Source organism: Salmo salar, chromosome ssa02 (genome assembly GCF_905237065.1).
Source record: "Salmo salar chromosome ssa02, Ssal_v3.1, whole genome shotgun sequence".
NCBI lineage: Eukaryota > Metazoa > Chordata > Actinopteri > Salmoniformes > Salmonidae > Salmo > Salmo salar.
This window is the reverse complement of record NC_059443.1, coordinates 47,101,328-47,123,349: the sequence shown is the minus strand read 5'-3', so window position 1 is coordinate 47,123,349 and position 22,022 is coordinate 47,101,328. Positions and strand designations below refer to the sequence as shown.

General features: G+C 43.8%; 1 protein-coding gene across 8 annotated transcripts in view; it reads right to left on the bottom strand.

Moving 5' to 3' along the window:
* ptprub (protein tyrosine phosphatase receptor type Ub) overlaps nucleotides 1-22,022 on the bottom strand; it is a 406,174-nt gene that overhangs the window by 147,374 nt on the left and 236,778 nt on the right. For all 8 annotated transcript variants that reach the window (XM_014169371.2, XM_014169389.2, XM_014169399.2 and 5 more), the window contains exons 6-8: nucleotides 17,172-17,346; nucleotides 7,721-8,014; nucleotides 507-824 (exon numbers count right to left, since the gene is read on the bottom strand). In XM_014169371.2, coding sequence (XP_014024846.1) covers nucleotides 507-824; nucleotides 7,721-8,014; nucleotides 17,172-17,346 — 787 coding nt within the window. The remainder of the gene's footprint in view (nucleotides 1-506; nucleotides 825-7,720; nucleotides 8,015-17,171; nucleotides 17,347-22,022) is intronic.

The following is a 22,022-nucleotide window of genomic DNA, read 5'->3' as shown; positions in this document are numbered from 1 at the left end:
CAGTCTGTCACTAAAACAGTGTTTCTTACAGATCTCTGGGAAGCAGGGATTGAGAAGGTAGACAGCCATGTGAGGAGGTTGGATGGCAGCCAACAGACCTTGCCAGGCTATCAGGTACATCTAAAAGCACTGATATAATGTACCAGCAGTGTTCAGCAGACTCCACACATTTTTGTGAATAGTAACCAACAACCTGAAATGTGGCCTGACAAGACTGGAGTATTGCACCACTGAAAAATACTATTTTCACATTAAGGCACTCTAACACAAGATGGTTCCTCTCATTCTACTTTCTATGAATATGTGCCCTGTATGTATCAGTTCCTTTTTATGTCTCAAACATTATCCCATGTTATTACGGTTTCTATGAATATGTACCCTGTATTAGCTCCTAAGCACAGTATATGTCTCCAACATTCTCCCATGTTATTCTGGTTTCTATGAATATGTACCCTGTATGAGCTCCTCCGTACAGTATACGTCTCCAACATTCTCTCATCACTTACTGTCCTCTTCAGTCTGGAAGGTAACCTCCCGACCCTCCTTTTTGCCCTCAGGGTTGGCGAGCGCCAGACGGACCCGGATGGAGTGGTAGGCCGGCAGGTCGCGCAGGGTGAAGCGTGAGGCATTGTGCTCCACCGCCAGGCACTCGCGCACAGTAGTGTTGTGCCCGCCGCCGCCCCCTACGGTGGCATAGCGGTAGCACAGGGACACAGAGTAGGTGTGGCAGCGGGTTAAGTTGTAGGCCAGCGTCTCCCACTGCAGGGTCAGCTGCCTGGACTGGATCTCTGAGGCTGTGAGACCTCGCAAGGCCCGTGTTGGTTCTAACAGAGAGGGAAGGTGGGAGGGAGGGAAAGGAAGAGAGAGAGAAGGCAATGTTATCAACTAGGTCCAGGTCTTCTTTTGAAAATCAAATTTTTATCTCAAGAGACTAGCCTGGTTAAATAAAGCTGAAATAAAAACTGTTTAAACACAGTGTAAATTACGAAATCTTAAAGTTTTAACCTGTTGAGGGTAGGGGGCAGTATTGACACGGCTGGATAAAAAACATACCCGATTTAATCTGGTTACTACTCCTGCCGAGTAACTAGAATATGCATATAATTATTGGCTTTGGATAGAAAACACTCCAAAGTTTCTAAAACTGTTTGAATGGTGTCTGTGAGTATAACAGAACTCAAATGGCAGGTCAAAACCTGAGAGATTCCTTTACAGGAAGTGGCCTGTCTGACCATTTATTGTCTTTCTTTGACATCTCTTTCAAAAACTTAGGATCTCTGCGGTAACGTGACACTTCCCACGGCTCCAATAGGCTCTCAGAGCCCGGGAAAAACCTGAGTGTCGTCATTCCAGCCCCAGGCTGAAACACATTATCGCCTTTCTCAAGTGGCCGATCAAGGGACTGTGGGCTTAGGCGCGTGCACTGGCCGCCCCGTCTTTGTGTTTTTTCCTCTGTTTGCCGAAAAGGAGATTCCCGGTCGGAATATTATCGCTTTTTTACGAGATAAATTGCATAAAAATTGATTTTAAACAGCGGTTGACATGCTTCGAAGTACGGTAATGTAATATTTAGAATTTTTTGTCACGAATTGCGCCATGCGCACGACCCTGATTTACCATTTCGGATAGTTTCTGGAACGCATACGAACAAAACGCCGCTATTTGGATATAACAATGGATTATTTGGGACCAAACCAACATTTGTTATTGAAGTAGAAGTCCTGGGAGTGCATTCTGACGAAGACAACAAAGGTAATAACATTTTTGTTATAGTAAATCTGATTTTGGTGAAGGCTAAACTTGCCGGGTGTCTAAATAGCTAGCCCGTGATGGCTGGGCTATGTACTTAGAATATTGCAAAATGTGCTTTCACCAAAAAGCTATTTTAAAATCGGACATATCGAGTGCATAGAGGAGTTCTGTATCTATAATTCTTAAAATAATTGTTATGCTTTTTGTGAACGTTTATCGTGAGTAATTTAGTAAATTGTTAGTAAATTCCCCGGAAGTTTGCTAGTTCTGAACGTCACATGCTAATGTAAAAAGCTGTTTTTTCATATAAATATGAACTTGATTGAACAAAACATGCATGTATTGTATAACATAATGTCCTAGGGTTGTCATCTGATGAAGATCATCAAAGGTTAGTGCTGCATTTAGCTGTCTTCTGGGTTTTTGTGACATTATATGCTAGCTTGAAAAATGGGTGTCTGATTATTTCTGGCTGGGTACTCTGCTGACATAATCTAATGTTTTGCTTTCGTTGTAAAGCCTTTTTGAAATCGGACAGTGTGGTTAGATTAACGAGAGTCTTGTCTTTAAATAGCTGTAAAATAGTCATATGTTTGAGAAATTGAAGTAATAGGATTTTTAAGGTATTTGAAAATCGCGCCACTGGATTACACTGGCTGTTGCGTAGGTGGGACGAATTCGTCCCGCCTAGCCCAGAGAGGTTAAGAAATCCTTTAGTAGCCCCGATGTTTCCATGTGTGACAAGTTCTGACAACGTTCTCTCGGTCACGCCGATGTGTTGGAAGCTGTTCATCCAAGCTAGGTGGCGCTACCATGTCCCATCATAGAGGTCAACAGTTTTCCTGCCAGAGGGAAACTGTGGGCGCGGCACACCCACGTCCCCCACCAGCCATGCACGGACTAGTGCCAATTACGCTAATTAATGGGACAGGCTGCGGGTCTCTGTCACACCACCGCCAGTCCCCGCCTACGTGTCAACTAGCAAATTGAGTGTCCACTATAGTTCCATTCCCAGAGGCCAAATTCAGAACCATAAATAAGAGCGCTGTCCAAGGACATTCAATTCCGCCAGTATATTTTTATTGCTGGGTCATTTTGACAGGCTGCTTGTTTTCAGCAGTCACCCAGTTACTTCTGGTCACTGCTGGGTTTGGGGTCAACCCTGTTTCCTTTGACTCAAGCAGAGAGAACTACAGCCTTGTCTTTCTATTCCTCCCTCGGCATAGAGAGATACAGAGATACTGAGAAGCCTCTGTGCCTTCAGGCACAAGCCAGTCAGTGTTGCAGTAAGAGATACAGGCTACAGGGGTAAGCCAAGGACAATCTCAGGCAACACATTACCAATGGAGGCATTTGTCACAGCCCATTATTAACACAATCGATGCCTTTTTGTCAAACAATATTCCACATAATGTATTGTATTGCTTTGTTCTTTTAATAGGGATTCGTGACTAATGGCAGAGGAGAGTGAGAGTGACAGAGGAGATATGGAGCGGAGGGCTCAGCAGTGAGAAGAGTAAGGTTATATCAGCCAACGTCTTCATTCCTGCACTGACTATAACACTCAAAGGGATTCTTCTCTCACTGCAGCTATTTGTGCTGAGGACTAAAACAATGGAGCTAATGCATCGATGAGCGAGGGAAAGCTTAAAGGAACAAAGGGAGTAATCAAAGGGGGTGGATTTGAAAGGTGCTCTCTGAATATGCAAGGAAACATACGAGCACAAACAGGCACATGCACACACACACACACACACACACCCTAACGCACCACTCAAAAGGCTATCTCTTCCTAGTGGATATTTATCTCTTCATCCCTTTCTATTCATTATATCTCTCCCTGAAGTTTATCCATTTATCCCTTTTTATTCATTATCTTTCTCACTGAAGCAGAATTTCATGACACTGGCAATCTATATTTAAGCCCCTTCACAGTCACTGTTTACTTTCCTAATTTGTTTTCTGGCATCTCGGTCTAGAAGGAAACATGACCACTGCTTTGTTCTGAACATCATTTTGTGACAGCAGATAAATATGTGGGCTGGGTAATAAAGTAGTGGTACATTAGACGCGGCAGGAAATGTTAGAATAATTGTTCAATTTGATTGAGGATTGTCTTTATGGTGTAATTGATAGTCTGCACAATCTCAAAGCTAAATAAAGAGAGGCTTTAAACTGATGAGCTGATGACAAAACCACCGAAGAGGCCACAGTGTGCCCATTGTGGATTTTCATCAAATTTGACTTTTGTGCCAACACCTTTCCCCTTGCCCAGTCTATTTGTCTGCATGCCACGTTCGAATGTGTGCGGCACACACTCCCTGTCAGCCTTCGGAGAGGGGTTGCAGCATCCCCAACATGGCCCAGAGCCCAGAGTGGCATGCTTGTTCCTCACGGTATAGAAGTGAGAGGAAAGGAAGGGGAGAGCTTCTGGTTTATTACCCCCACTAATACTGATTCATGGGATTACCTGTGGACAGGGTTGTCCTTGGCCTGGGTTGGTGCTGAGCTGTGGAGGGAGTCTGTGGAGACTTAACCACAGGGGAGATGGAGGAATGAAGCAGGAATGCAGTCACTGACAGAGAGGCCTGCCATGATGGACGAGGAAGATGAGCCATGAAAGGGATGAGCACACTGTAATGTTCCTAATTTTAGTCGTGCACCGGTATGAAGCCCCTCGCTCGGCAGAGAGGTTTGGTGGCAGGGGGCTCTGTGACCCAGAAGCAGGTGGAAGCCTATTAAAGAGGTTTGGAAATAACTTGTCTCCTCTGTGATTTACTTGAGGGGCTTTGAGCTACGATAATGCAGCCCTGCTGATAATCACAGTGATGGCTCATCAAGCACACCTGGCTGGCCATCAGAGGCGGGCGGAGACCATGTTCACATTCACGGCCATTAGTTTTACAGCACTCAGAGGAGGACGCCCGGGCTCCACTATATAGGTCAGAGCAAGCCAGGAAGAGAGACGTTGTTCCCACGGAACAGCAGAACATACCCAGTCCATGGCAATACTGTTTTTTGGAGAATAAATTAACTTTAGTCAGAAGAACACCAAGAGGGTCCAAGCCTCCTGTCTGTTCACTCTGGTAATTAGCACACTCCCAGAGATCCCCACTGTGACAAGACCATATATTTCCTCATGCTTAGACCTAAGCAGCCCAACAAAGGTGAGAGGATCATAATGCAATGATGAAGTATGGGGTCAGTGTGGGTTCTGGACCAGATGGTCTGGGGGATGGGTCAGTGGAACTCAAGGGTGTCCAGGTGGTGATTAGAGACTCCTGGAGGGTGAACGGGGTGATGGAGAGGAGTGTGTGAAGGTGTGTGAATCAGGATCAGGCCACCAACAGAACAAACAAGTAGACACAACAACCTAACCCTTATGTTGTGAAAACAACAGCTGGGGAAATTACAGGGCAAAAAGTCAGGCTTTGATATCTGAGACAGTTATTTGGAGTCACCATTGGTATGAAAATTATCTGGAGGAAAAAAGCATGACAGACAGGATAAAATGGTGCCACTAAAATAAATGTACATTAGAACAGTGTGTGCATCCTCTCTCACTTCACAACTATAAAATTCCCTCTCCTCTTTCCATGTCTATCTCTTTAAAAATATTATAATATTTTCCTTGTGTATCCTTTCTCTCATTTTATTTTTTTTCTGTGTTTTTGAGTGAGAGCTGGCTCTGGGCTCTCTCTATTTTACTGATGAATGGGTGGTGTCTGCGGCTATTGGGAAAAGGGAGTGTGCTTCATGTGTCATCAGACAGGACATGGAGGCTGTGGTTGATGGAACAGGGAGGGGGGGTGAGAGATGGTTTGTGGTGGGAAGAGATCGCTGGGCATATTAAAGACTGATGACTGTAGAAGACATGGGACAAACGCCCACAGGAAATAGGCATGCATTTTGTGTTTGAGTGTGTGTGTGTGTGCATGTGTGTATGTGCGTGTGTGTGTATGTGTGTGTTAGTTGTTTTCTTCCAGCAAAAAAAATATATAAAAAATAAAAACATTTCACAGAAGGGTTTCAGTCTGGAATACAATTTGGCCACATTATCACCACAGTCGATGGTCTGCTATTCCACTTTTGTAATTCAATAATATAATCAAGCAATTACTCTGAGATTAAATAAAGTCTGAGCATCTAGCTGTTGGGCATCTGTACTTTGAATAGTCTGAGGAAATATCCTCTCTAAAATGACCAAAAATATGAGCATTTTTGAGGTTTCGTACATATGTGTGTGTTAGGTTTCGTACATATGTGTGTGTTAGTTGTTTTCTTCCAGCAAAAAAAATATATAAAAAATAAAAACATTTCACAGAAGGGTTTCAGTCTGGAATACAATTTGGCCACATTATCACCACAGTCGATGGTCTGCTATTCCACTTTTCTAATTCAATAATATAATCAAGCAATTACTCTGAGATTAAATAAAGTCTGAGCATCTAGCTGTTGGGCATCTGTACTTTGAATAGTCTGAGGAAATATCCTCTCTAAAATGACCAAAAATATGAGCATTTTTGAGGTTTCGTAGATAAAATCCACAGACGAAGCAAACTGCTTCTAGAATGATACACTTCCTTCTATTTATCAAGACTAGAAACATATCAGTCAGACCAAGAAAACTAGAATGATCTTACAATAAAAATTCCAAATCATAAAAAAAATTATGGTAGGACTTTACCAAGGATTTGCAGGTGGTTAATAACATGTATTTGTAGTAGAGTTAAAATGGTTATTCCAGCAAACTTCAAATTATTAGAATAGTACACAACGCAGAACAGAACAATCAGGTTGAGGGTCAGTGGCCAAAGCCCGCGAACAGGAATATTCCAAGTTCAGACAGAAGGGGGGAGTCAGATCGCTATGATCGCCAGGAACTTTACTTTTGGTTTCTAATTTTAATTGTTGCGCTACTGATGATGCCTGTTGATGTTAGGTAGGCAGCTACAGTAGCTGAATGATGTTAACATCTTCAGGTTTTGTTTCATTAAATGTATTTTATTTTATCTGGGTGCTTACGTCACCTACTAACACTCTGGTACTACCCATATCTCCCGCTCTCCTCAGTCTGAGAAAACACTGAGAGAGAAAGGTACGGGTTGCAGATTACTCCTTTGTAGAAGTCCGTAACGTGAAATAAATAAAACGTCCCAAGGTTAATGCTGTAGATATTGTTATAAGGGGATGTGAGACTATCGAAACACGTAACTTTCAGAGTTTTATTGTTGTTATTAATATAGTTACAGAGTGCTAAAAGTGTTGCTAGCTAGCATGCCTTTCTTTCTGTGATGCAGACGGCTAGCTGAGCTGCCAACTAGTGATGGTGTTGCATTATGGGGGATGTAGTTTTTTCCCTCTAAGGCGATTTTACGTTGTAACTTGTTTGTGTTGCAGTGGTTTTGTACATGAGTTGTTGTATTTTGCTAGTATCAACACTGAAAGCACCTAGCAATGTATTGGGGATGTGAGACAGGATATGTGTTTTACCTTTCTTCATGCTCCTGTGTAGAACAACTTGTCAGGTGGTGCATTGGAGACTGATGTGTTCCTGTCCTGTCTTTTCACAATACTATTGCAGGTATGGTTCTATTGTCTAAGAATTAAGATTATACATTCTTTGTATTAAGGACTGGTTATTATTTTATACTATACATTATGGCTTTATGTATGAGTGTGATTGTGAGAGTCTGAGAAAACACTGAGAGAGAAAGAACAACTTGTCAGGTGGTGCATTGGAGACTGATGTGTTCCTGTCCTGTCTTTTCACAATACTATTGCAGATCAACATAAAAGCCTAAAAGACAGCCGTGGTGTCGCTCTTCATTTCTTGGTTCTCCTGTGGTGCATAAGAGACTCGCTACATATTACCAAAATACTCTGTGTTACCAAACACTGACAACTATGAGAATGTCACATACTGTACAAGAATATCTAGACCTTGTCACACTGCCCAGACCCTCACCTGCACACTTAGTCCTGCTGATAAGGGGTGGTCCGGGTGGTCCGGTGCCGCCCTCTCCGGGCCGGGTCAGCAACACACTTATGTGATACTCCGTGTCTGGGTCCAGGTGCCACAGCTTGTAGGTGACCATGTTGACCCCATGGACCTCGGACCAAGGTGATTGGCTGGCCCGATACTCAATCTCCTTCCTGATGATAGGGCCATCTCCCAGGATGGAGTTGGTGTTGAGCTGGATGATCAGATATGTGGAGCCCGCTCGCAGCAACTGTGGGGGCGCAATAGGGGAGGGGGGAACTGTGGGAAGAAGACAGGGTAGGAGGCTGTGAGGTTATTTAAATGTTATTTTCGCTTCTATACACTGTAGCTGTATTTATGTGACATTTGAGGACTATCTTGGTCAGAAGCGGTTGAACTGCACTCCACTGTCCTTAAAAGTACTATGTACTATTGCAAATCAATCTTATTACAACATGCTTATCAGCTTTTTCATACTTTTACTCCATCTACAACCTTCAGGTTTGTTTGAGCCCCCCACTTTTTTTGCAGATCAAGGGTTAAAATAGCAGATTGGACACACCTATTAATAGCGCATTAACGAGCCATACATGAACATAGCAGGTTACCGCGAGTGAAAAATACAGCTGTACATATGGTCTAAGGAATGTGTATGATCTCAGAATACAAGCTCTCTTAATTGAGTGATGTGTGCCTCCCCTGGCACCATAATTAATGCAAGAGCTTCACAGAGGAAGTCACCATGATGAAAGAAGAGACCCAACATAATTTCGAGGGCAAGTTGCCAAAGCAGGATTAATTTCAGAGGCCACCGTCCGAATGTCACTTACAGCAGACTCTTGGAGCCACTGAGCAATTACACACAAAGGTGACTGTGTGAGGGGAAGAAGGGAATGCAGAAAAATGAGGACTAAGAGCGACAGAAAGATCAGAGTTAGATCTGTGGCTGTGACTAATCCCTGATTCCTGCAGAGGTGCCGGTGTCTATTATGACTGTCCTCTCAGAGGGCTCTCGTCTCTATTCCTGCCTCATCCCATGGACACTTCCACGGAGCACGTACACACTGCAGGCAATTATGCAAGCCTCACAAGCCTCTGGAAGCACAGTGAGACAGGCACAGGGAGACACTCTATATTGATGTAAATTCACCTCATCTCACATCAACAATACTCCCTTACTGTACTTTCCCAAGGATTCTATAACTGGCATTATTCATTACTGTTGCATTTCTGTTTTTAGCACCATTTTGTGTTTAGGAACACAAACCCAGCTGACTGTATCAGCTGGAGGTTTGTTAATGTAGCTTTTTATTTACTTATGTATTTGCTCAATTTGCTCAAAAATCTTAGCCAAAAACACCTCAGGGTTGACACACCACAAAATGTGTTCTACATTGCAGGGACTGAACACTGTCCTCCATGGGCCTCTTTGCATTTGACATGATTACTTTGTGCATGCAATCTATGGGCCAAATGGGGAGCACTTGTGGGATCTGAAATTAGTTGATCAAGCTAATTAAAAGGCTGATTACCCTCTCATTAGCGGGGGCAGTGGGGGAGGGGTGTTTATAAAAGCCTTGTTAAGGGGCACGCACTGCAGTCCCTGTGAAATACAACACAGAGTATGAGTTATGGCCCTGTTGCAGAACGGCTATGCATCAGTTCTCAGGAGTCAGGACAGAACACACCATGCCAAAAATAACCCACATATTCTGAATTTAAACAAGCTTCGGCAACAACCATGTCACTACTATAATGCTACTAACAATTCTAGAGCTGAGAATTCTTTGTACAGTTTTCTATAGAGTTGAGCACATAACTTGGAGATTGTATGGCCCTCTGTCTGTGAATTGATTGAGGCCGTTGCTTACTGGCCGACACCGTGTGAGCTCAGTGCTGGTCTGGCTAGGGGCTGCGTTGTCATCCACCAAACGGTCCGTATCACTAAACTCAACGTAATCCGTGTTGCCACATCTATCAATTGATTACTTTCAAGGCCTGTTTCAAGAAGTGATGATGCAAAAGATATAAAGCACTAGAGGAGACGAGGAGAATAGGACTTCTCCATGTCCTTATTTCCCTCTCCATCTCATTCCTCTGGCTTAGGGATTGGGGCCAGGCGTGGCATCAAACCCTCCTATTGAGCCGTGTCATCAAAGAGCTGTCAGAGCAGTGTCAGGCTCTAGGGTTAGAGTGAGTAATGGGACTGAGGTTGGGCCATCTGCAGAGCATGACATGAGGGGGCAGAGATATTGGATCAACATTGGAGTCCAATAGATCAGCTCTCCAAAACTGCTCTACTGATCAGCCTGGAACAGTATTATTATTATTTACCTTCATTTCAATAGGGATGTCATATTGAGACTAAAGTCACTTTTACAAATGAGCCCTGCACAATACAAAAACAAGCACATACAGTACATCAGGCAAACATAAATATAGACAATATACACATGGCGGCAGGTAGCCTAGTGGTTAGAGTGTTGGGCCATTAACCGAAAGGTTGTTGGATCGAATCCACGAGCTGACAAGGAAATTATGTCGTTCTGCCTCTGAGCAAGGCAGCTAAAGACGGCGGCTAGAATCTTGACTAGAACCAAAAAATGTGATCATATGACTCCAGTGCAAGCCTCTCTACACTGGCTTCCTGTTAAGGCAAGGGCTGATTTCAAGGTTTTACTGCTAACCTACAAAGCATTACATGGGCTTGCTCCTACCTATCTTTCCGATTTGGTCCTGCCGTACATACCTACACGTACGCTACGGTGACAAGTCTTTAAGTCTTTATTGAAGACTCATCTCTTCAGTAGGTTCTATGGTTGAGTGTAGTCTGGCCCAGGAGTGTGAAGGTGAACAGAAAGGCACTGGAGCAACGAACCGTCCTTGCTGTCTCTGCCTGGCCGGTTCCCCTCTCTCCCTCTAACCCTATTACAGGGGCTGAGTCACTGGCTTACTGTTGCTCTTCCATGCCGTCCCTAGTAGGGGTGCCGTGGCGGAGATCTTTGTGGGCTATAGTCGGCCTTGTCTCAGGATGGTAAGTTGGTGATTGAAGATATCCCTCCAGTGGTGTGGGGGCTGTGCTTTGGCAAAGTGGGTGGGGTTATGTCCTGCCTGTTTGGCCCTGTCCGGGGGTATCATCGGATGGGGCCAGCATCTCCCGACCCCTCCTGTCTCAGCCTCCAGTATTTATGCTGCAGTAGTTTATGTGTCGGGGGGCTAGAGTCAGTTTGTTATATCTGGAGTATTTCTCGTGTCTTATCCGGTGTCCTGTGTGAATTTAAGTATGCTCTCTCTAATTCTCTTTCTCTTTTTCTCTCTTTCTTTCTTTCTTTCTCTCTCGGAGGACCTGAGCCCTAGGACCATGCCTCAGGACTACCTAGCCTGATGACTACTTGATGTCCCCAGTCCACCTGGCTGTGCTGCTGCTCCAGTTGCAACTGTTCGTCGGAGCAGGTGTAGTACGACTCAATCTTAGTCCTGTATTGACACTTTGCCTGTTTGATGGTTCGTCGGAGGGCATAGCGGGATTTCGTATAAGCTTCCGGGTTAGAGTTCCGCTCTACCCTTTAGCTCAGTGTGAATGTTGCCTGTAATCCATGGCTTCTGCTTGGAGTATGTACGTACAGTCACTATGGGGACAACATCCTTGATGCACTTATTGATAAAGCCAGTGACTGATGTGGTGTACTCCTCATTGCCATCGGAAGAATCCCGGAACATATTCCAGTCTGTGCTAGCAAAACAGTTTTGTAGCTTAGCATCTGCTTCATCTGACCACTTTTTTAACCTCTTGGCGTTCCCCTAGGATAGGGGAACGCCAAGAAGCGATTTTTGAAAAGAATTCGTGCCCATTTTAAACGGCCTCCTACTCAAACTCAGAAGCTAGGATATGCATATAATTAATACTTGTGGATAGAAAACACCCTAAAGTTTCTAAAACTGTTTGAATGGTGTCTGTGAGTATAACAGAACTCATATGGCAGTCAAAACCCCGAGACCGATCGTAACAGGATGTGTAATTCTGAATTGTGGACTCAACTTCACATCTTTGCCTATTAATCACACCGTGAGCTATGGTTCATTGAGCACTTCCTATTGCTTCCACTAGATGTCCCCAGTCTTTACAAAGTGATTTGAGCCTTCTACTGTGGAAACTGAATGAATGAGACGCTGTTGAAATTGGTCACATGAGGAGGGCCATCACCATTATGACGCCGGCGGCCCTGTCTACCCTCCCCTTTCGAAACGTTTTGAAACACAATACAATCGTCCCCCTCGAATCTTATTGGCTCTCTTGTTGAAACAGGCCCTGAAGATTTATGTTATACAACGTTTGACATGTTTGAACGAACCTAAATGGGAAAAAAATGCTTTTTGTCGAAATAGCTGTCCCGCGCCCGACGGAGGATTTGGATCAGCCTTCAGACGCGCTAACAAGAACAAGCTAATGGAACATAAAGGATTCACTTTTTCGAACGAAAATACATTTGTTGTGGACCTGGGATTCCTGGAAGTGCTTTCTGATGAAGACAACCAAAGGTAAGGGATTATTGACAATAGTATACAAGACTAGATGTGATATGCGATTGTTCCAAGATGGCGCAGACCTGTATTTACTAGGTAATTTTCAGAGTCCCCTTTTATCGCAAAGTGTGATTACCCAGTAAAGTTATTTTTAAATCTGGCATTACAGGTGCTTTCAAGAGATATTCATCTATAAATCTTAGAATGACAATATTACATTTAAAAAATGTTTTCGAATAGTAATTTAGTAAATTGTAGCACTGTTTCACCGGATGCATTTGAGGGAAAATAGTTAGTCAACGTTACGCACCGATGTAAAATGCTGTTTTTATATATAAATATGAACTTTATCGAACAAACGAATGCATGTATTGTGTAACATGATGTCCTAGGTGTGTCATCTGATGAAGATTGTCAAAGGTTAGTGCTGCATTTAGCTGTTTTTTGGTTATTTGTGATGCATGTGGTTGGTCGGAAAATGGCTATGTGGCTACTTTTACGATATACTCCTCTAACATAATCTAATGTTTTGCTTTTGCTGTAAAGCCTTTTTGAAATCGAACAACGTGGTTCGATTCAGGAGAGGTGTATCTATAAAACAATATAATTATAACTTTTTTTATTTTTTTATTATTACATTTTGTTATGCTAATGGCGATATGATTTTTCGCTGGATGGCCACACAGGGGTTAAAGACCGAGTCACTGATGCTTCCTGCTTTAATTTTTGATTGTAAGCAGGAATCAGGAGTATAGAGTTATGGTCAGATTTGCCAAATGGAGGGCGAGGGAGAGCTTTGTACGCATCTCTGTGTGGAGTAAAGGTGGTGTCGAATTTTTCCCCCTCTGGTTGCACATTTAACATGCTGATAGAAATGAGGTAAAACGGATTTAAGTTTCCATGCATTAACCTGTTAGGGCTAGGGGGCAGTATTTACACGGCCGGATAAAGAAATGTACCCGATTTAATCTGGTTATTACTACTGCCCAGAAACTAGAATATGCATATAAATATTGGCTTTGGATAGAAAACACCCTAAAGTTTCTAAAACTGTTTGAATGGTGTCTGTGAGTATAACAGAACTCATATGGCAGGCAAAAACCTGAGAAGATTCTGTACAGGAAGTGCCCTCTCTGACCATTCCTTGGGCTTCTTGGCTCTGTTTATTGAAAACTTAGGATCTTTGCTGTAACGTGACACTTCCTACGGCTCCCATAGGCTCTCAGAACCCAGGAAAAAGCTTAATGATGTTGTTCCAGCCGCTGGCTGAAAAACTTTAGCGCATGGGGCGACACCATGTTTTTAATTTCTCTCTCTTTGTACTAAAACACGATTTCCCTGTCGGAATATTATCGCTTTTTTACGAGAAAAATGGCATAAAAATAGATTTTATACAGCGGTTGACATGCTTCGAAGTATGGTAATGGAATATTTAGACATTTTTTGTCATGAAACGCGTCGGGCGCGTCACCCTTCTTTACCCTTTTGGGTAGTGTCTTGAACGCACGAACAAAACGCCGCTATTTGGATATAACTATGGATTATTTTGAACCAAACCAACATTTGTTATTGAAGTAGAAGTCCTGGGAGTGCATTCTGACGAAGAACAGCAAAGGTAATAACATTTTTCTTATAGTAAATCTGACTTTGGTGAGGGCTAAACTTGCTGGGTGTCTAAATAGCTAGCCCTGTGATGCCGGGCTATCTACTTAGAATATTGCAAAATGTGCTTTCACCGAAAAGCTATTTTAAAATCGGACATAGCGAGTGCATAGAGGAGTTCTGTATCTATAATTCTTAAAATAATTGTTATGTTTTTTGTGAACGTTTATCGTGAGTAATTTAGTCAATTCACCGGAAGTTTGCGGGGGGTATGCTAGTTCTGAACGTCACATGCTAATGTAAAAAGCTGGTTTTTGATATAAATATGAACTTGATTGAACAAAACATGCATGTATTGTATAACATAATGTCCTGAGATTGTCATCTGATGAAGATCATCAAAGGTTAGTGCTGCATTTAGCTGTGATTTCGGTTTATGTGACATTCTATGCTAGCTTGAAAAATGGGTATCTGATTATTTCTGGCTGGGTACTCTGCTGACATAATCTAATGTTTTGCTTTCGTTGTAAAGCCTTTTTGAAATCGGACAGTGTGGTTAGATTAACGAGAGTTTTGTCTTTAAAATGGTGTAAAATAATCATATGTTTGAGAAATTGAAGTAATAGCATTTCTAAGGTATTTGAATAACGCGCCACGGGATTCCACTGGCTGTTACGTAGGTGGGACGAAATCGTCCCACTGGCCCTAGAGAAGTTAATGTCCCCGGCCACTAGGAGCGCCGCCTGTGGATGAGCGTTTTCCTGTTTGCTTATGGCGGAATACAGCTCATTGAGTGCCAGCATCGGTCTGTGGTGGTATGTAGACAGCTACGAAAAAGCTATGAAAAACACAGATGAAAACTCTCTAGGTAGATAGTGCGGTCAACAGCTTATCATGAAATACTCTACCTCAGGTGAGCAAAACCCTGAGACTTCCTTAGATATCGTGCACCAGCTATTGTTTACAAATATGCATAGGCCCCTGCCTGGTGTCTTACCAGAGGCTGCTGTTCTGTCCTGCTGATAGAGTGTATAACCTGCCAGCTGTATGTTATTAATGTCGTCGTTCAGCCATGACTCGGTGAAATATAAGATATTACAATTTTTAATGTCCCGTTGGTAGGATATACGTGCTTTCCGTTCGTCCGATTTATTTTCCAGCGATTGAACGTGACCTAGCAGAATGGAAGGCAAGGGCAGATTAGTCACTTGTCGCCTGATCCCCACAAGGCATCCTGATCTCTTTCCCCGAAACCAATGTTACCCTTTCCGGGAAATCAGAGGGATCTGGGCCTGGTCGGGTGTCCGTAGTATATCCCTCCCATCTGACTCATTGAAGAAGAACTCCTCATCCAATTTGAGGTGAGTAATCCGAGTTCAGATGTCCAGCAGCTCTTTTCGGTCATAAGAGACGGTAGCAGCAACAACATTATGTACAAAACAAGTTATGAACAACACAAAAAAAAAAAAAAAAAATTGCATGGGTGGTTAAGATCCGATAAGACAGCAGCCCTACCCTCCGGTGCCATCTTCACCTTGCTTTAACAAAGTTAATTAACCATTTTCACTATAGTGTCCAAAACGTCTTTCAAGCTGTCAGGCATTCCCTTGTTAGCAAGAGCCTCTCGGTGGATACTGCAGTGTACCCAAGTGGCATCGGGAGCAACTGCTTGCACGCACGTTACCACTCCACTACGTCTCCCTGTCATGGCTTTTGTGCCATCAGTACAGGTACCAACACCTCTTGACCACCAAAGTCCATTTGATGTCTCAAAGCTGTCCAGTACTTTAAAAATATCCTCTCCTGTTGTCCTGGTTTCCAGTGGTTTGCAGAAGAGGATATCTTCCTTAATTGAACCCCCATAAACGCAACGGACATTTGCCAGGAGCTGTGCCAGGCCCGCCACGTCTGTTGACTCATCCAGCTGTAATGCATAAAATTCACTGGCTTGTATGCGAAGCAGTAATTGTTTCAAAACATCTCCTACCATGTCACTGATGAGTGTCGTGAAACAGTGTTGTTTGATGAAGGCATTGTCTGTATAGTTTTCTTGGACTTTTCCCCCAGCGTTGTCCCAACCATATCCGCGGCAGCAAGAAGAATTAAGTCCTCCACAATAGCATGGGGCTTGCCTGTCCTAGCCACTTGGTAGCTCACCACATAAGACACTTCTAGCCCCTTCTTATTAATAGTATCTGTTGCTTTTATACATGTCTTACTACTCAAAAGTCGTCTTAATTCTCACTCAAAAAAACTCCTGTGGCTTATTTTTCTAATTGGCATGTTTTGTTTCTAAATGTCTGCGCAAGAGTTTCATCGAGTTGTGAGATAGTACTTTTGCACATATAACACACTGTGGCTGAGGAAAGGCACTACTCCCAATATAAGTGAACACCAAATCAATGTAGTTCTCATCATATTTGCACCTCTTTGATGGTCCAACGTCCCGGTCTGTTGTTTGATGCTTTCCCGGGTAAGGGGGCAGTAGCTCTTCGGCTGCATCAGATTCACAACTGTCAGTGTCCATGCTAGCTGGGCAAACAATAAATATAGAATTACTGATGCTAGCACTGGATGTGCTCATGGAAGCAGAACAACTTGTGTCGTCGACAGGTGCAGGTGTAGCACTGCTGGTATGTGTCTCTATGGACGCGGTCCTTACTTTTTTTAACCATTTATCCATTTTCGAGCAAACGGAATGATCAACAGCTACATTTGGCTACATACGGATCGTTAATGGAATTCCTGCGAGAGAGTAACGGTTAATGTGATTGGATGTTACTTATTTGACTAGGCTACCTGTATTTGACATTGTGTTGTTATTTCGCCAACATTTTTATTTTTGGCAGTGAAACAAGGCTACTCAGTGGAGAAAAAAACCTCACCCAAATGTATAGCCCGTTGGAAAATATAAATGGTCTGTTTTAAAATGTGAAGATATATATATTTTTTTAAACCAAAAAAAAAAACATTTAAAAAAATGATTTTTCTATGTGAATCACATTTTTATTTGGCGTACCCCCGACTACATTGCACATACTTCAGTTTGGGAATACCTGGTCTATATGATAATATCAATCAAGCACTTCAATGTGTTGATTTAATTATGCCACAGCTGACAAGTGTGTGGGATGTGTAAATTGATGACAGATTATGTAAACGTTCATTTACAACATTTACTGCTTTTGCTAACACAAAGTAACATAACTAAATCAGTTTTATTCAGTTCACCCTTGGTTCATAGACCTACAGTACAGGATATTGAGAGATCCTAGCCTCGCCCCCACTGACTGATTGCGAGCGTATTTACCTTTGACAATGAGCTCAGCGAAGTTGGAGACCCCAGAGCCCCTGGAGGACTGGGTGACACATCGGTACAGGTCCTGGTCGTTGCGCTGCACACTGTCCACCTGGAATGATGCCACAAAGCGCCGGTGACTCAGGTGCTTGACCAAGGCTGTAGATGTCACGTCCCCACTGTGCCTCTGGAGAGAGGGGACAGAAAAAACAGGATGGGTCAGATATAAACAAGCACACTCACAAACACATTCTTGCACACAGACACACAGCTGCAAATGTAACAGTATTACTTCCGTTTCCCGCCTTGCCCCAACCTGGACTTGAATCACATCAACAACTGCCTCCTATGAAGCAGAGCAAAGGAAACAGCTACTTCAAGGTCTCAGAGCGAGTGATGTCACCAATTGAAACACTACTAGCACGCACCGCTAACTAACTAGCCAGTTACACTCAACCCCCTTTGACAACCTTCTCCACAGCAACCCCAGCAGCTGGGCAGAGCCCAAATGAGTGATCCAATGTAAGAGTATTGCTTCCGTCCCTCTCCTTGCCCCAACCTGGGCTTTTACCAGGGACCCTCTGAACACATTAACAACTGCCTCACACGAACCATCGTTTCCTATTGCTCCACAAAAGTCGCAGCCTTTGCAGTGCAAGGGTAGCGCTGTAGCAGTCATGACATTTTGTCAGCCGGTTATTTTCATGTAAATAACTGCGTCTCAAGGCATCTACGCATACAAGCAGCATACAAGCGACTGATGTGCGCCTTTGGAACGTCTACATTTTAAAAAGTCTAATAAATCCATTAAATATACACTATTACAATAAACCCATTATTTATTTTAGGCAGCTCTAAAGAAACCTTATGATATGAAGAAAATACACTGCTCAAAAAAATAAAGGGAACACTTAAACAACACAATGTAACTCCAAGTCAATCACACTTCTGTGAAATCAAACTGTCCACTTAGGGAGCAACACTGATTGACAATAAATTTCACATGCTGTTGTGCAAATGGAATAGACAACAGGTGGAAATTATAGGCAATTAGCAAGACACCCCCAATAAAGGAGTGGTTCTGCAGGTGGTGACCACAGACCACTTCTCAGTTCCTATGCATCCTGGCTGATGTTTTGGTCACTTTTGAATGCTGGCGGTGCTTTCACTCTAGTGGTAGCATGAGACGGAGTCTACAACCCACACAAGTGGCTCAGGTAGTGCAGCTCATCCAGGATGGCACATCAATGCGAGCTGTGGAAAGAAGGTTTGCTGTGTCTGTCAGCGTAGTGTTCAGAGCATGGAGGCGCTACCAGGAGCCAGTACATCAGGAGACGTGGAGGAGGTCGTAGGAGGGCAACAACCCAGCAGCAGGACCGCTACCTCCGCCTTTGTGCAAGGAGGAGCAGGAGGAGCACTGCCAGAGCCCTGCAAAATGACCTCCAGCAGGCCACAAATGTGCATGTGTCTGCTCAAATGGTCAGAAACAGACTCCATGAGGGTGGTATGAGGGCCCGACGTCCACAGGTGGGGGTTGTGCTTATAGCCCAACACCGTGCAGGACGTTTGGCATTTGCCAGAGAACACCAAGATTGGCAAATTCGCCACTGGCGACTCTTCACAGATGAAAGCAGGTTCACACTGAGCACATGTGACAGACGTGACAGAGTCTGGAGACGCCGTGGAGAACGTTCTGCTGCCTGCAACATCCTCCAGCATGACCGGTTTGGCGGTGGGTCAGTCATGGTGTGGGGTGGCATTTCTTTGGGGGGCCGCACAGCCCTCCATGTGCTCACCAGAGGTAGCCTGACTGCCATTAGGTACCGAGATGAGATCCTCAGACCCCTTGTGAGACCATATGCTGGTGCGGTTGGCCCTGGGTTCCTCCTAATGCAAGACAATGCTAGACCTCATGTGGCTGGAGTGTGTCAGCAGTTCCTGCAAGAGGAAGGCATTGATGCTATGGACTGGCCCGCCCGTTCCCCAGACCTGAATCCAATTGAGCACATCTGGGACATCATGTCTCGCTCCATCCACCAACGCCACATTGCACCACAGACTGTCCAGGAGTTGGCGGATGCTTTCGCCACCTCATCAGGAGCATGCCCAGGCGTTGTAGGGAGGTCATACAGGCACGTGGAGGCCACACACACTACTGAGCCTCATTTTGACTTGTTTTAAGGACATTACATCAAAGTTGGATCAGCCTGTAGTGTGGTTCCACTTTAATTTTGAGTGTGACTCCAAATCCAGACCTCCATGGGTTGATAAATTGGATTTCCATTGATTATTTATGTGTGATTTTGTTGTCAGCACATTCAAATATGTAAAGAAAAAAGTACGTAATAAGATTATTTCATTCATTCAGATCTAGGATGTGTTATTTTAGTGTTCCCTTTATTGTTTTGAGCAGTGTATATTTTTTGCACCATGCCATAGGCAGTAGGCTAGTTCATTTAGGAGACAAGATAGTCCTGTTTCATAATTTTATATGATATGATTTTCTAGTAAGAAGGATATAATTCCCATTCCGGAGCGAGTGTGCATATGAAGTGGCTATGTTGAGCGTAAAAGTGATCATTTGAACCAGGCTCTATATGCTAGACTTATTTGAAAACTTTAGTTGCGAATGATACAAACCTTAGATCATTAGCTTTGAGAACTCGGTCAGGTGCACAGCTCACTCTATTTCCGGTCACAACCCGGTCACAACTTGCAGACTTGTTTACGCTACTGTGCGTTTTTGTTGCCGATCTTACTTTGATACCTGACGGTTTTTTACTTTTTCATTACCGTATATTTTTACTTTTTCCCTCACTCAACTTTTTTCATTCAACTTTTTCACCCCGGAGGTTTTATCTGGACATGGTTCGTCAGGACTTCAAACAGCCGAAGCTAAGTAACATTAACATGATGCCTTCTAATTGCAGTCGTTGTACTTATAATATACAGGAGAACGATCGCCTTACGGCAAGGATAGCTGTGCTGCAAGCCCAGCTTCAGACGCGATCGTTAGGCAAGGGTAATTTCAGTGTAGGAAAGGATGAAACAGCGTCTGTGCCACCAGTAAGTACAGATAGTAACGTTAGTATAAACCCCCTCGCACGGTCCCCGCAGCCGGACATCTTTCTCATGGCTTCTGGAGGGAAACGCTGTAGGAATGCTCAACTGGTGTCGCTTATTCAGCCGACAGAAACTTTCAACCGGTTCTCCCCATTAAGCGAGTCGGAGTCGGAGGCCGAGACTTCTCTGGTCTCTACTCCTCCCGTTGTGGGGTCTGAGACGCCGACGGCTCCCACCATTAGCTCTGACAAATTGAAAACCCTAGTCATTGGCGACTCCATTACCCGCAGTATTAGACTTAAAACTAATCATCCAGCGATCATACACTGCTTACCAGGGGGCAGGGCTACCGACGTTAAGGCTAATCTAAAGACGGTGCTGGCTAAAGCTAAAACTGGCGAGTGTAGAGAGTATAGAGATATTGTTATCCACGTCGGCACCAACGATGTTAGGATGAAACAGTCAGAGTTCACCAAGCGCAACATAGCTTCAGCGTGTAAATCAGCTAGAAAGATGTGTCGGCATCGATTAATTGTCTCTGGCCCCCTCCCAGTTAGGGGGAGTGATGAGCTCTACAGCAGAGTCTCACAACTCAATCGCTGGTTGAAAACTGTTTTCTGCCCCTCCCAAAAGATAGAATTTGTAGATAATTGGCCCTCTTTCTGGGACTCACCCACAAACAGGACCAAGCCTGGCCTGTTGAGGAGTGACGGACTCCATCCTAGCTGGAGGGGTGCTCTCATCTTATCTACGAACATAGACAGGGCTCTAACTCCTCTAGCTCCACAATGAAATAGGGTGCAGGCCAGGCAGCAGGCTGTTAGCCAGCCTGCCAGCTTAGTGGAGTCTGCCACTAGCACAGTCAGCGTAGTCAGCTCAGCTTTCCCCATTGAGATCGTGTCTGTGCCTCGATCTAGGTTGGGCAAAATTAAAAATGGCGGTGTTCGCTTTAGCAATCTCACTAGTATAAAGACCTCCTCCATTCCTGCCATTATTGAAAGAGATTGTGATACCTCACATCTCAAAATTGGGTTACTTAATGTTAGATCCCTCACTTCCAAGGCAGTTATAGTGAATGAACTAATCACTGATAATAATCTTGATGTGATTGGCCTGACTGAAACATGGCTTAAGCCTGATGAATTTACTGTGTTAAATGAGGCCTCACCCCCTGGTTACATTAGTGACCATACCCCCCGTGCATCCGGCAAAGGCGGAGGTGTTGCTAACATTTACGATAGCAAATTTCAATTTACAAAAAAAACAACAACAATGACGTTTTCGTCTTTTGAGCTTCTAGTCATGAAATCTATGCAGCCTACTCACTCACTTTTTATAGCTACTGTTTATAGGCCTCCTGGGCCATATGCAGTGTTCCTCACTGAGTTCCCTGAATTCCTATCGGATCTTGTAGTCATAGCAGATAATATTCTAATTTTTGGTGACTTTAACATTCACATGGAAAAGTCCACAGACCCACTCCAAAAGGCTTTCGGAGCCATCATCGACTCAGTGGGTTTTGTCCAACATGTCTCTGGACCTACTCACTGCCACAGTCATACTCTGGACCTAGTTTTGTCCCATGGAATAAATGTTGTGGATCTAAATGTTTTTCCTCATAATCCTGGACTATCGGACCACCATTTTATTACGTTTGCAATTGCAACAAATAATCTGCTCAGACCCCAACCAAGGAGCATTAAAAGTCGTGCTATAAATTCTCAGACAACCCAAAGATTCCTTGATGCCCTTCCAGACTGCCTCTGCCTACCCAAGGACGTCAGAGGACAAATATCAGTT